The following is a 15849-nucleotide window of genomic DNA, read 5'->3' as shown; positions in this document are numbered from 1 at the left end:
GTGTCTCCACAACCAGCTTTATTCAGTCTTACGGCAAGATCACAGCAGGTTCATGAATCCAAACTCAATGACATTTCACGACAGTTAACTCGGATTCTGCCCCGCCACACAACGCAGAGCACAAGACAGTGACAGGACAAACACGAGGCGAGGGGTGCCAAGTTAATGAGCCCCACGCGCAGGCCGTGCGGGCGCGCAGGCGGGGATCTCCGTTCCCTTACGGATCCCCCGGGGCACAGCCTGCGGCGGCGGCTGCCCTTCCAGCGCGGGGACGGGGGGGGGGGGGCGGCGTGGCGAGAGTCTGGTGGTCAGTTCTGTGCGCCTGAGCGGAGCGGGGTTCCTGACCCCTGGTCCTGCCGGCTGACACCGCTGCCTGATGTGACGACTGTCCTCGCGGCCCAATCGCCTCCCAAAGGACCCACCGCCCAGACCACCACTTGGTTCCTGGTGGGGCGCAGCTGTGGGCCAGAGCCACAGGCGGGGGCACCCGGGCGGCAGGTCTCCTGCGGGAAAGCAGGGCAGTGGCGAGGCAGACAGGCGGCTCGGGAGGAGGAGCGGTTTCACGGCAGCACGGCCGCCCCGGCGAAGGCAGGGACACGAGAGGCGGGTGGGTCCCGGGTGAGAACCCACGTGGACTCAGTCACGGCTGCACCGTCTCCTGCTGACATCGTTCTGGGTGTTAAATGTGCCTTGTGCCCGATTTGGCTGAGAACCTAAAGCTGCCCTAAAGGTAGTCTGTTTAAAGGAAAAAAAGATGCACCAATAAGCTTCTGTCGCCTGTACTTTCGGTGTCCAAAAAATGAGTTTATTTCCTCATCCATCAGTGGGTGGACATTTAGGTTTTCTCCAACTTTTGGCTACCGTGAATAATGTTGCTGTAGAAACCCACATACAAGCCTGTTGAACAGGTTTTCCCGTCTTGGTATAAACCTAGGAGTGGAATTGCTTGTCATATGCTAACTCTGTGGGATGTTTTGAGGAACTAAGGCAATGGGATTTTAAACTTTAAGACTTTTATTAAAAGCCTTGCTTTATATCCTATTATTTTAAAGCCACCGCATGATGAAGACACAGCAGCATAATCCCGCTGGTTCTGTGAAGAGGTTCAAGTTTTCTAAGTCACTAGCTTCTGATGGTGGCCGGGTGGGGTGCTGTCACTGAGAGAAGCCAGGACAGACTCTGAGGTGTCCAAGGCGCGCAGGGAGGCTGGCTCGGCACAGCATTAATCCCACAGCTGCCGCCGCCACTAGATGGCACACGTGGGCAGCCTGCGGACACACGGAGGACCCGTGGTTATACCTGGTAACGGAGTCAGTGCCAGGGAGCGCAAGAAACAAAGTCCCGACGAAAAGTGCGGGACCCCAGAAGGGTCTGCTCTGGGGCTGGAAGGGCAGGGCAGTTTGGAAAGATAATCAACCTCTCACTACTGTTGGCAAAGGGTTTCTAACCTGGGCCCGAGGATTCACAATCTGCAAGCTCACGGAGGCGTTAACTTGAACCTTAGCTCGGTTAGCAAAACCTTTCTTCACTCATAAAGCAAATGCATTCCATAAACAATTACGGAGCCTGCTGTGTGCTAGGCATTATTCTGGGTGTCGGTATAGAGCAGTTTAGACAAACTACCCCGATGAAACTTACATTGTAGCGGGGGGGTGGAGAAAGTGTGAAGTGCATAATACATCAGACAGGAACCAGTACCACCGAGGAAGCTACAAATAAGCAAGGACAGGTCACGATGGGGACGGAGAGTGACTGCAATTTTTAATAAGTGGTAAGGAAAGGCGACATTGAGCAAAGAACTGCCTGAAGAAAGTGAGGGGACAAGCCCCCGAGTGTCTGTGGGAAGAGCTTTCATGTAGAGAGCGAGTGCAAAGGCCCTGACGCCAGAGGAGGAAGCCAAAGCAGCCCGCGGAGCGGGTTTGCGAGCGGGGGCGGGGGGGATCTGGGTCCTGTCACTAAGGGCCCCCCCACCCCGACTGCAGTGGAGCAATGGGGAGGACTGGCTTAGGATCCAGGGTTTCCTCTGGCTACTGAGTTCAAAACAGACTGGAGGGCGCCTGGGTGGCTCAGTTGGTTAAGCGACTGCCTTCAGCTCGGGTCATGATCCTGGGGTCCCGGGATCGAGTCCCACATCGGGCTCCCTGCTCAGCAGGGAGTCTGCTTCTCCCTCCGACCCTCTTCTCTCTCATTCTCTCTCTCTCAAATAAATAAAATCTTTAAAAAAAAAAACCAGACTGGAGGTGAGCAAGGACAGAAGCAGGGAGGACACTTGGGAGGCACCTGCAGAGCCAGGCAAACCCCAGACCAGGGCACAGGACAGGGAGGTGGCAGAAGATGCAACGAGGGTCAGTTGGGCTGTCCTGGGAGCCGCACACAGGGCAGCAGTGTGGGGAGCCAGTGAGGATGAGCCAGGGATTTGGGGCCCAGGCGGGGTTCAGCAGACGTCTTGGGCTCACAGAGTCTAGGTAAGGGGGCAGTGGAGGCACAGGGGAGTGCCTGTGGACACAGACGCAGTGTGTGAACTGCAGTTTGAGTCTGGCGCAGGGATCCCCAGAAACACCTGCTCGTGTGTGCCTGCAGCGGGGGTGGGGGACACAGGGGACCCTGCTGGGCCCGTCTCCCAGGAGCCCCACATGGGGCACGTGTGCTGGAGGGAACCGGCTCCGCCCCCACAGCAGAGGGCCCAGCACTGCCCAGAACAGAGATCCTGCACGCCTCGGGTGGGACGCTCCACAGCCCCTGCCCTGAAGTGCTCAGCGGCTCCAGACTTCGCGAGGTTAGGTAATTGTTTTCCAACAGCTACCTGCAAAGGACCGTCTGGGACACTTGAAAAGTGCAGACAGGTGAGCTCCTCCCCTGGATCATCCTGGGGATGGGGAACACCGATCCGGTGTGGGCCTGCATTCCCCTGATGGTGAAGGATGGACCTGCTCAGGGCTCTGCAGTTCCCAGCTCTCAGGGTAAGGGCTCGTCTAGCACGCTGCTCTGCTTTTCGGAGGGAAAGAACAGAGGTGGTGGGCTGAATGCTGGACCCCCAACAGAGGTTCGTGTCCTCGCCCTAGAGCCTGTGAAGGCGGCCTTACGTGGAAAAAAAGGTGTTTGCAGATAGAAACGTCACTCTGGGTTCCCCGTGGGGCCCTCATTCCAGTGGACAAGTATCTGCAGAAGAGGAGTGCAGAGGTTGGGCACGGGCAGGAGACGTGGCCACAGCCCAGGAGCGCCGGCAGCCACCAGGAGGGGAAGAAAACAGGTTCCTCCCCAGACGGGGCCGGGTTAGGATGCCTCCTCTGGGCCTCCAGCATGAAGGATGGAGGCTGCTGTGCCCGTCACCCGTCTGGGGTCATGTCACGGCACCCGCAGGAAGCTAACCGTACGTGAGATTTTCTTCAAACAGACCCTCCCCCAGCTTGGGCAACCTGTGCAGCATGACTCTCGGGATGGCTCTCCTCTCTCGGGTCTGAGTCTGTATGGCATCCACTTACTGCCCCACCTCAATTCTCCAGATAGCACTGGGTCCAAGCAGAAGCTTCTGGTAACAACACTCACCAGTCCGCAAGCTCATCCCAAATCGGAACACGTGCTTCTGCTCGCAGTCCTGGCTGTCGGCTCACTGTAGCTCCAAGAGGTGTTCAGACCCTGTGTCCCCAGTCGACCCCATGCAGGTTCTCAACTCCACGGTAAGGCTGCCCTTTGCTTTATTCCGGATGGAGGGAGGAAACACAGCCTGTGCTAACCCCGCAGAGCCCACCAGGGAGGCCGGCGGGGGGAGGGGGCTCCTGACCTAGGCCGCACCACCCGTGTAAGGTGAACGATCTTCTGCTAAGTGTTGACTGGATCACACGGCGGGTTGTGAGGTCACGTATACAAGTGAAGGATGCTACTTTCCGAGAAGCGCTCAGAGCTGACTGGGAACTGTCCCTCCACAGACGGAACGGAGAGGCGGGAAGACAAGATGGGTGACTGTCCTCTGCCCACCTCTGCCGAGGAAACAGCAAAGGCGTCTGCTTACTAAGGCCGGGGTCGGACGGCTGTCATTGGGCTTCTGCACGGTCTCACCACGTGAGACCAGTTTAAAGTGAGATTCTATTGCATGTCCCCTCATATCGATGCTGGGCAGCCCAAGTACCCAGCTCATCCTCATTTGACAGACACATGAGCAGAGGCACAAAGTCCTCAGGCTTTAAGAACTCCCCCTCGGGGTGCCTGGGTGGCTCAGTCGTTGGGCGTCTGCCTTCAGCTCAGGTCATGGTCCCAGGGTCCTGGAATCGAGCCCCGCATCGGGCTCCCTGCTCCGCGGGAAGCCTGCTTCTCCCTCTCCCACTCCCCCTGCTTGTGTTCCCTCTCTCGCTCTCTGTCAAATAAATAAATAAAATCTTAAAAAAAAAAAAAAAGAACTCCCTCTCAGACTCTTCTGGAAGCAGAGAGCTTTTCATGGCCCACAGCAGCCTCCCACCTGCAGCCCATGTGGTCCTCTCAGCTCCAAAGCCTTGCACAAGGACTCGTCGAGGCTGCTGAGCCTCGCCGCCACCACAGCACCAGGAGAAGCCTCTGGAAGCCGAGAGAGCTCACTGACACACACTTTCCGTTTGGGGAGCAGAGGCATCCAGGTGAAATCTGCCGTCCTGCGTGGTACATGTGGCTGTGTTATTTCAGACAGGTTATTACACACTTGTAATGCTTTCTGGCCTGGAACAGATAAATTTCAAAGAGCTGACTGTTTTAAGTTTCTGGGTTTATGTCTTGGCTGCGAGAGATCAGCTAATTATTAGCTTTGGTTAGCTTATTTTAGGCTCCTATTCTAGGCCCCAGGTTTCTATTTTATTTGCATTATCATATGCTTTTGGCTGTTTATCTTTCTTTAAATTATGAGACAATTTCAGTATGAAATTATGTCAAGCTCCCTGCTCCCCGTGAGGAAGTCTCCGGAGCCCTTCCTCGCTCCAAATCCCACGAGCATCCACAGGTCTGCGAGGCCCTGCCTCGGTTCTTCATCGCTGCCAACGGCGGGTCTGTGCCTGGAAGGCCTGTGCGGACCGCAGGCTGGGGCTCGAGCGCCAGGGCCGTAGCTGCTTGTGGCTGTGGCGGGCTCCATGGTGCCCGGCTGTGCCGTGCACAGGTGCTCACCACATGCAAGCTGCAGGTGGGGCTGTCATGAGCACCAGGGCAGGACGTGGCAACAAGACCACCGAGCAGTGAGGACGCCAGCCAGACTCTATCTGCAGGCGACAGCTTGTGAGAAACACCTGGAATAACCCCCCACTTTAACTCAACATTCCGTTTGAGCACAAAATTGTTAGCAGTTAACACAAAGTAGAACAGAACACAGAGAAAGGCAAACAAAGCACAGAAGGAGAGTCTCCCTTTACGTATAATTTTTCTCAACAGTGTCTTGCTAAACCCATGGAGAGCCCTGGGAAGGTGGCGTCCCTCCCGGGACAGCACAGGCCAGGAGGGCGGTCCCAGGTCCGCCTGCTGGAGCATCTCTGTGTGCAGACGGTGGGCATCCTGTCCAGTCTGGTGGGGTCTCAGCAATATTCACAGGCTGTCCTTACGCTGCATTACCTGACGTCACTTACACACCCGTGATAAAACAATCGTTTTAGCAACGAATCACAATGATTTCGGGGGACTCCAACACAATCTTGGGGGAAAAAACATTTAATGCAAATATTTAACCACTGGAACATACAAATAAATAAATAAGCTCAGAATAGCTGAGAAAAAAAAAACCAAGTAAGTGTAATGGCCCATCTCCCTTCAGTCCCAGATAATCCATTTTCAGAATGCTGATAATAAAATACACAAACTAATATGCAGAGAAGATACAGAACATGCAACATAAACCAACCTAAAATAAAAATAAAACCAAGGACAAACCCTAATTATTTTATTTCTGTATATCAAGACTACAAATAGCATTTAAACACTTAATTTATTATTCAAATTATGAAATTATACATTTTGTTTTGATATGGTCATTGTCTTAAAAGTGTCATTCAGTTTCCCCGCATTTAAAAGCATATTGCTAATTCTGGTCAATTCCATAGGACAGCCCACAGCCCAGTGACAGGAAACGCTAGGTGAGGCAGAGGGAGGTCAGAGTGAGAGCCCCCAGGCCCCCGGCATCAGCGAGGGTCACTATGGCTCTCGTGACTGACGCTCTGACGCGCTCTCCGTTTTCAGAGACCGAAATCACCCAGCAACAAGGTAGGTCCTGATAAAGTGCCTTTTTAAGAGAGGGTCACCACCACTCCTCCCCCTGGACACGCGCTGGGGACTGTCCAGGCTTCCTTCAGCGCAGCACCGTGGAGAAGCAGAGGGTGCAGAAGCGTGGCACATGGCCCAGATATCCGGTAAGAGGGGCGGGCGCAGCCCCGGGGGAGGAGGGCAGCCGGCCTCGAGGCCCCGCCACGGCAGGCGGCCCCAGTGCAAAGCCACAGCCCTCCACTTTGGTTCAAGTGATTCGAATCGATGCCAGTGTCTGCTCTCTCCAAGTCGCCGCCGATTGCGGGCCATGAGAGCCGTGGGAACCGGACGAGCCCCTCCCCTCTCCCGGAAGCTCTGCGGCCACGAGGTGGAGCCAGAAATGGAAGAAGGATGAAGTCTCCCCTCACACACACCCACACACAGGAATACCCAAACCACCATGATGTGGTCAATGGTAAACCGAAACATGCATGCTAGTCCCGTTCAGGGGAATGGCTTAAAAAGCACAAATAAAGTATTATCACTGTTGTGTATTTTCCAAACCTAACCACTTTGGGAAAAGGCAGCAGGAGAGAAAATGCCTTTAGTTTTAACAATTAGGACTGTAAACAATTCAGCCACATGAGAAGCAGCGGGCCCAGAGAGGACGCGTCTCCATCTCTCAGACCTGGCGTCTCTGCAGACCGAGCAAACGCGCTGCCCCCCCCCCCCCCCGCCAGCCCCCCCAGCTCAGGAAGGGCTCGAGTCCATCAGCAAAGCCAAAGCTTCATCTTTGGTTAATTTCACTGAGTTGCCACTAGTCTTAAAACTGTGCTCTTCTTGGCAAAGTTACTAAAGTAGCCACATGGCACATAACATTGGTTACTCTAAGTTATTGGAAAAGCAGTGTCCATCTAAGTGAGTGACCATGACTTAACGGACCATCTAGAAAATGGAGGAGGGGGCATGAGGGATGGGGGAGGGGCAGGAGAGCTGCAGGAGTCTGGCCCCAGCACCCTTGGTGGCCGGGGGAACTGCCCACGGTGCAGCCACAGGCATGGGCAACTCCTCTGCGGAGGGTCAGTCCCCGTCTCGGCTCAGCTCAGCTCAAAGCCGGCAGCACATTCGATAGCATAGAGAAGCTTACTTCGCAGAAGTGTCTCGTCATAGAACTCGGGGAGCTTCAGCAGATTCATGCAGGTGCTGGCCGTGGGGAGCCGCTCAAGGTCAGAGCCTCCGTTGTGAATGCAGAACGCGGGGTACAGCTCCTAAAAAGAAAGGTGTGCAGGACGTGGCTTTAACAGGCGGCCCTTGAATGGATTTTTTAAAAGCACACAAAACCTGCCTGCTTCAAACAGTAAAACATTGTTGTCACATTTTCCCAAAAGACATCCGGTTTTTTATGATGCTCCAGACTGAGCTCTGCAGAACACCAAATACTGTGCCCTGCACTTTGTGCATGAGAAAGGACAAGCACAACGTTCACTCACGGGAAACAGAACCTCTCCAGTGAGCAGGGCCTCCATGGTTTTGTTTTAGTCTTTTAAAAATTTGTTTAAATTCAAGAAGGTACGAGAGGGAAGACCTGAATATATGTCAGAACAGACAGAAGCCACCCGGGGAACAGAGCAGGGTGGAGGGACGGTGACAGAGCTCGCCTTCTCTAAACTCTGAGCCACGCAGATGTCACAACAGGAAAAAAACCCAAATTCACTCAAAAGGGGAGGAAAACAGCAATCTCAAAATATTGAAAGCAAAATGAAACAAAGGAACCTACGCATTGGTGGCTTAATCACACAGGGAGGCATTATTCTGAGTGTTGTTCTTTTTTTTTTTTTTTTTAAGATTTTATTTATTTGAGAGAGAGGGCTTGAGTGCGAGCAGGGAGCTGCCCAGGCGCCCCGCCCCGCCCCGCAGTGTTGTTCTAAAACCACCACGGTGCTCCTTACAACTACTATGCACCTATGTGGAATAGTAACAGACTGTGGGACTCCAGAATTCACGAGAAGATGAAGCAAAAGAGCAAATTAAGGGCGCCTGGGTGGCTCATTTGTTAGGCGTCTGCCTTCGGCTCCGGTCACGATCCCAGGCTCCTGGGATCGAGCCCCGCATCGGGCTCCCTGCTCAGCGAGAAGCCTGCTTCTCCCTCTCCCACTCCCCCTGCTTGTGTTCCCTCTCTCGCTGTGTCTCTCTCTGTCAAATAAATAAATAAAATCTTAAAAAAAAAAAAGAGCAAATTGAAAACCTCAACTGTCTCCGTTAAAACAAGATCCAAATATAAAATCAAAGAAATAAAAACCTTGGAAGTTTAAATTTGAATTGGAAATGTCAGTTTGAACTTGTGATGTATTTTTCTCTTAGGGAAAAAACCCACCCATTTCCTAACGCTGTCCATGGTTTCCAGGGCCTGGAAACAATAACCACATGTGACAATGAACAGCCTGAGCGCCCAGGTTTGGTTTCTGTAGACCCATTTCTCATGGGAAGGAACCAGAGCTCCTTGGGAAAATACGGGATTCCACATGGAGCCAAGAAATGAACCTGACAAGAGTCACCGTGTGTCACACCAGAAAGCCAGCCACCCCACACTCCCCCTGCCTACAGGTGGGTTAGAAGGCCCACCTGAGGGCAGCCCCCCGCCCACAGATGCACGCTCTGAAGGCGAAAAGGAATACTTGTAATTGACTGAAACACATAAAATGTTAAAGTCCATGCATTCGTGGTGATAGTAAAGCAGCTAAATGTACGGTTGCCTTAATGAGGTATTAGTTAACCCACTCAGTATTCTGAAAACTGGTAAGTGAACAATGATAATGATTTATTCTATCATTTCTGCAAAAAGAGTCCTCAGGGTAACCAAATAACTGATGAGAAAAAATAAAGTTTTTCTTCAGAGGAAATGTCAGCTAAGAAGTGAAGAGATGCCGCAGTTGGGAGTGTGGCCGTTTCACAAGCACATGAAAGAACGGGTCTAGGGTGCGGCCACAAGGGGCCTCTGCAGCAGGCGGACCGAAGCCTCACACCAATCCCGGCCCCTCCGGCCGCCAACTCAGACACCGGGTCTTTGACACTGAAGTGACACGACATGAAGCAGATAACGTTTTATCTATGGAACGTTACTGCCAAAAAAGAAAAATTCAAATCCGGAGTCTGATGATCCTCTAATGACCAGGTTCACAAGATGTGCAGAAGAGCGACCCAGCTCCTCCGTGAGTTCAGTGACCAGGTAGAGGATGAGAGGGCGGTGGACGGCGTGGCTCTCGCTCGTCCTGCTTGCCCCAGGAGCGCCGGCAGGATGGAGGGACTAAGCGCTTATGTTTTAGACACTGTTTTCTCAGGCACAGCGCAAACTCTCTCCATCCCAGCTGCCGGCTCCCGGCCCACGAGCAGCAGTGCTCAGGGTCTTAAGTACCTTCCCACAGAGATTCGTGCACAGACAAGAAAATATCTTCTCCCTCCCCACTTTAAAATAGAAAACGTTAGCACACTATGCACACTGTGTGGACCTCGATCATCGTTCACGTGATACTGTCTCTATGATCTTTCTCAATCAATCTGGTTCCCTCCTTTTTTGAGGCTGTACGGTATTCTACTTAGATGCGTGCAGCACCATTTGTCGATGAACAGTTACGTTATTTTACTTATTAATTTTACAAATAACGATGCTATGAATACACACATGCTAAGTCACCTCACCCTTGTGCAGATGTATCTGCAGGCTGACTTGATCAGGCGGGCTGAATGTGTGATCTCTGGAAAGGCCAGCTCTTTGAGAGCCACAAATAACTAGGGACTCTATCTCCCTCTTACAATAAACACCATTAGACACAAGATGTGATTTACATGTCGGAGCCCGATGAAGTGGAGCCGGTCTTCATCCGAAAAGCCTGAATCTGCCAACTCTCAGGCAAGCCTGGATTTAGCTCCCTTGCTACAGGATTTCAGACACCCAGCTAGCGGCTGCACCCCTCACTGTACCAGAAAACGGGGACCAGGAGAACAAAATGGCGGCCACCAACAGGCGCCTGGCTGGTTTCGCCTCCGGGTGAGTGCCCCATACACCTGTCACATGCTTCCTCCTCAGAGCTGTGACAAGACACCTGTGCTTCCAACACCAGAGCAAAGGCTCACACCGACACCCGCTAGCAGTTTCTCCAAGGCGCAGTCTGGCCTAGCCGCCCATGAGGCCAGTGTGGCGCAGGTGCCGGGAGCCATAGACACGCACGTCCTCTGACCTCCAGGACTGCCTCCTGAGCAGACAATCAGAGACACAGATCATGGTTTATGCACAAGGATGTGCCTAGCATCAAAAGGAAGGAAGAGTTGTAAACAACTAATAAACTGTAAGTCAATTGTGGTAAATCTGCATGATGGGACATTATGAAGTTTATTAAAAATATTTCAAAGATGTTTTAATATGAGGAAAAATGATCCTGATGTAATGCTGAGTGAAAAAAAGCCTATAAAACTGAGCACATAATTAGCTTAAATTATATTCAAGAACTGTGATCAAAGAATATAAAAAATAATTACCTACTAACCACCCATTGTGGAAACGAGAGAACAAAATTGGAGTGATGTCCCTGCTTGGATGGGGACCCCTGGAGGTGCCTGTACCCTGTCGCCCAGCAGAGCAGGCGCCCAACTGGCCCAAACTGCTTCCCTGCAGGTTTTGTTTCATTTGTATGTTGAATTTAGCATGTATTTTACAATGTGGGCAAAACTGAGGAACAGCATAGCCCACAAAATGCTGACTCAAGACTTACACACTTACTATCAGCCTTTGTATGTTTCTGTTAAATTAAAAACTTCATTTAAACAGTATATGGGGCATATATTATGTACTAAAAGCCACTGTCTTTTTAAAAATTATAGTTTATATGCTATTTTAAGTGTCTCATGAAAGTGTTAGAACAGGAACCAAAAGAGAAAGAGAAAGCACATTAATTACATTTATTATTTCACATTCTGAGTACATGGAGGGCAATTTTTTCAAATGCTTGAATAAACTAAAATGAAAACATCACATTTTGAAACACAAAAGGACCTCTGAAGGCAGAGTCAGCGAGCACAGGGAGAAAGGTAAGTGACTGGCTAAATGGGAAGAGCCTGAAATACATTTTGAATTAAATGCTCCATTTTAGCATTTCTTTCATAATGCTAATTGAATTTCCCACTTGGAGCCTTAAAAGTAAAAAAAATGAAGTTCTTCACTGAAATCTGAGTCAAGGGCACCATTTCGTGCATAACTAAATAGAGCACAATGGGAATTTGCATTAATTCAGAGTGAGAAAAATCATCAATTTGTTATGTGGCCTGATGGCAACTTAACAATTTTCTACAGTGCTTTAATGATTTTTTTTGTCTGTAACAATCACATTCATTGAACATATTAAACTTTAATTAGCTTTAGCAGACGCTATTCTTCTCCAATAATCTGGCACTAAGGAGTTTCATAACTTTTAAATTATGCAAGTTTGCCTTTGCTCTTTACAGGACTTGGACTGAAGGGCACTCTCACCGGGCATGCCGAGCCAACTGGAAAGCACAAATATTAAGGTGATTTTTTTCCACCTTCAGAGCCTAACTTAGGACAACTGCAAAGATATTTGAAAACTCTAAATTAAATTTCATATTTAATGTATTTTAGATCCTTGAAAAAAAATCTAAAATAGGAAGATTATCTCATAGCTCCCCAAAGCATTTTTCATGGTACAATGACAGCTCAGTTATGACTGTGTGGGGTCACCAACAGGGGACAAGAGTATTTGTTCTCACTATGGCTCCATGTGGGATTTTGTTTTATTTATTTGCCAGAGAGAGAGGGAGGGTGCACACAAGCAGGGGCAGCAGCAGGCAGAGGCAGAGGGAGAAGCAAACCCCCTCACCTCCCCCCCCTCCCACCGAGCAGGGCGCTCGATGTGGGACTGGATCCCAGGATCTGGGATCATGACTGAGCCAAAGGCAGACGCTTAACCGACTGAGCCACCCAGGCGCCCTCCATGTGGGATTTTAAAAGCTAATGTAAACCCCCCACTTCTTCCCTCTAAACTTGCGACGCTCCCACAGGCCTTTTAACACAGACTCTTCCACTGGCTGCCAAAATCTCTGGAACCTTCCCCTTCCGCAACACCCCTAATTCTTACTGGCCCTGGACTAAATTAATCAGTAGCTGGCAGAAATCTCTGGGTCCTCCACTCAGTTTTGATGGGAGTAGGTCTTCCAAACTTCCTTTCATGAAACTAGGTCCTTAATTTTTTTTTTTTAAGATTTTATTTATTTATTTGAGAGAGAGAATGAGAGAGAGAGAGCACATGCTAGGGGGGAGGGTCAGAGGGAGAAGCAGACTCCCCGCGGAGCAGGGAGCCCGATGCGGGACTCGATCCCGGGACTCCAGGATCATGACCTGAGCCGAAGGCAGTCGCTTAACCGACTGAGCCACCCAGGCGCCCGGTCCTTAATTTTCTTACCTCTTAGGTTTGGTGTCATTTTGAAACTGGAAGATTCTAGAAGCCTAGTCTCTCATAATAAAGGTTGCTGATAAAACTACCTAATTGTATTACAATCTTAGTATGTAAGAATTTAACTTATATGACTGTTTCCATGACTAGATGATAAAACTTGGCCCTCAGAAGACCCTCTCCTTGGTCCCACCGGTTTGCGCACTTGCGAGCCTCCCCCGCATTCTTCCCGCTCTCCAGGCCCCAACACGGCAACAACCCCAGACTTCACGACAAGCCCAAGAGGAACCAAAAAGCACAGACATGTTTCTTTCAGGCTATTGCCTGATTTTCTTTAGATGCACAGAGGCCTGTTTTCATATCTGGTCACATGTGCCAGGGCATAAAACCGTGAAGCTGATCCACCTAGTTCTTTTGGGGTCACCAGGGGGAGGTTATACACGAAACAAGAAACATCAATCTTTCTGAATCACTTTGTCTAGGTATGTTGCTTGTACACAGCAGAGTTTTTTAATCCAGTCTGAAAGTTCTTTCCCTTAACAGATGAGTTTATTCTATGCACATTCAACCTTCTCTCAATAACGTTCCGTGTCTATTTCATGATTCTTAGTGTTTTCTGTATCTGGTTAATGAAGTGGGTTCTGTTTGTCTTTTTGGGCTTATTCTCCTCCTCTGATACTTTGGAAGACAGAGGAGTGATTTTGGTTCTAAAGTCATTGAAAATTATCCAGCTTCCAAACTATAGCAGTGTTAATAACGCAGGTCCTGTGAATAATCAAACCACCGCACTCATGCCACCCCCACCCCCCAACTTCTCCACTTTACGGCTCTAGCTCGGATGGCACTACCGGGATGCTGTATGAAGCTACGGATAGTCAATTTTTTTAAAGATTTTTTTGTTTTTATTTTTAAGTAATCTCTACACCTAATGTGGCCTCGAACTCACAACCCTGAGATCAAGAGTTGCATGCTCCACCACCTGAGCCAGCCAGGCACCCCTACTGATGTCAATTTTTAAAAATAGTTTGATTGAGGGGCTCCTGGGTGGCTCCATGGGTTAAGCATCTGACTCTTGATTTTGGCTCAGGTTGTGATCTCAGGGTTGTGAGAGCAAACCCCAAGTCAGCCTTTGTGCTGGGTGTGGGGTCTGTTTGAGATTCTTCTTCTCTCCCCTTCTGCCCCCAACTCCCTCTCTCCCTCTCTAAAAATATATACCAGTAAAAATAAGTAAAATAAATAAAAATAGCTTGATTGAAGTGCAATTTACATACTAGAAGTTCTTTATTCAATTCTCACTTTTCCATACTTTTAAAATAATTTCAAAGTAAAAATTTAAAGAAAAGAATTACTCCTATATAACTCATTGATAGAAGGTTATGGGAAAGTACATGCCTTCTCTAAGTTGCACCTGCACAAGCAATATTCAATGCTTATCTAACTTGATATTCTTCTATATTATATACACCATTGTGTATTTTAAACTATTAATATTGCTTTATTTTAACTGACAATGAATAAGGGAACCTCTAACTGTCCCCTAACCAATTTTAATTGCTAAAAATATTAAGCTGAATTAATGAGGTAATAATTAATGATCAGAAATGATAAGTAACATGAAAAAGTAACAGTTAGCAACAGGGAAAAATATCCCACTGATCCTTGAATAATACTGGTTTGAACTGCACGAATCCACTTACATGCAGATTTTTCTGATAAATACAAATCAGTACTAGACAGGTATTTTCTCTTAGGATTTCAACATTTCCTTTCCTCTAGCTTACTTTATTGTAAGAATACAGTGTAGAAGACCTGTTACTCGACTGCTTATGTTATTGGTAAGGCTTCCCATCAAGAGCAGACTGTAGCAGTTCAGTTTTTGAAGAGTCAAAAGTTATCTGTGGAGGGGCGCCTGGGTGGCTCAGTCGTTAAGCGTCTGCCTTCAGCTCGGGTCATGATCCCAGGGTGCTGGGATCAAGTCCCGCATCGGGCTCCCTGCTCCGCGGGAAGCCTGCTTCTCCCTCTCCCACTCCCCTTGCTTGTGTTCCCTCTCTCACTATCTCTGTTAAATAAATAAATAAAATCTTAAAAAAAATAAAATAAAAAAAACACAAATGAAATAAATTTCAATAATACATTAAAAAAAAAAGTTATCTGTGGATTTTCTGCTGCTTGGGGTGGGGTGGTCAGCGCCCCTGACCCCACATTGTTCAAAGGTCAACTGCACTTTTGCTCCTACATTATTCTTCCCAAATACACCACGTCCCCATTTTTAGCTTGTGTTTTCTTCAGTTCAGTAGTAAAACTGAGGAGATGGCACTTTACATGCCCCGAGCCCAGCCCAGGGCCCCCCAGCCAGCAGGCCCTGCTCACAGGCCGTCACGATCACAACCACCGCATCAGCAGGTGACCCGGGGACCAGAACCATGAAGTACACATCGTAACCAATACATCATTGATCTGGCTGAAACAGTTAACGTAGCTAAAAATATAGAGAAACCTGGTGTTATAAACGCTCTACACCGGAAATGTTACTCCCCTGAGACCTGTGGATAATGCACTACATCGTTTAACCCCACTTGATATCCTGCTGCCTTTCCTGCTTACAAGTTGGTTTTTAAAGCAAATGACACAGAAGCTGTGTACCTTAAACCCCAAGAGAGGGGGTCGGGAGCAGCTTGTTACGAACTTGAGCAGCTTGCGCTTTTCTTCATCGGTGAATCCTTCCACAACTCTCCAAAAGACTTTGATTACAGGATGGTCGGCGGAATAGCCTCCTATGATAACAGGAACAAATGTTTCATCACAAACCAGGTAACTGCAAAGCGGTATTCTCCAAAAAACACCAAAGCAACCAACTGGTAAGAGTGATTCCTTATTCCACCTGCCAGTGACAGATGCCAGCTCGTGGCTGAGAGCCAACTCTAGAGACACTTTTTTTTTTAAAGATTTTATTTATTTATTTGACAGAGAGAGACACAGCGAGAGAGGGAACACAAGCAGGGGGAGGGGGAGAGGGAGAAGCAGGCTTCCCGCCGAGCAGGGAGCCCGATGCAGGGCTTGATCCCAGGACCCTGGGACCATGACCCGAGCTGAAAGCTTAATGACTGAGCCACCCAGGAGCCCCGAGACACCTTTTTTTAAGTAGGCTCCATGCCCAACATGGGGCTTCAGCTCACGACCCTGACTCCCAACCGACCAGGCA

The 15849-nt window shown here is 49.3% G+C and overlaps 1 protein-coding gene across 1 annotated transcript in view; it reads right to left on the bottom strand.

Moving 5' to 3' along the window:
* Positions 1–6954: 6954 nt before the first annotated feature.
* Positions 6955–15849, bottom strand: part of UBE3C (ubiquitin protein ligase E3C) — a 115911-nt gene continuing 107016 nt past the window's right edge. Inside the window, exons 22-23 of the mRNA XM_028092403.2 lie at positions 15291–15421; positions 6955–7454 (exon numbers count right to left, since the gene is read on the bottom strand). Of these exons, the coding sequence (XP_027948204.1) occupies positions 7284–7454; positions 15291–15421 (302 nt within the window). The 3' untranslated portion in view covers positions 6955–7283. The remainder of the gene's footprint in view (positions 7455–15290; positions 15422–15849) is intronic.

The sequence above is a fragment of the Eumetopias jubatus genome, unplaced genomic scaffold (genome assembly GCF_037043125.1).
Source record: "Eumetopias jubatus isolate StellerSeaLion01/CBP00866 unplaced genomic scaffold, mEumJub1_p1.0 scaffold_14, whole genome shotgun sequence".
NCBI classification, from domain to species: Eukaryota; Metazoa; Chordata; class Mammalia; order Carnivora; family Otariidae; genus Eumetopias; species Eumetopias jubatus.
Note: the sequence above shows the minus strand (reverse complement) of the source record. Positions and strands in the feature narration are given on the sequence as shown.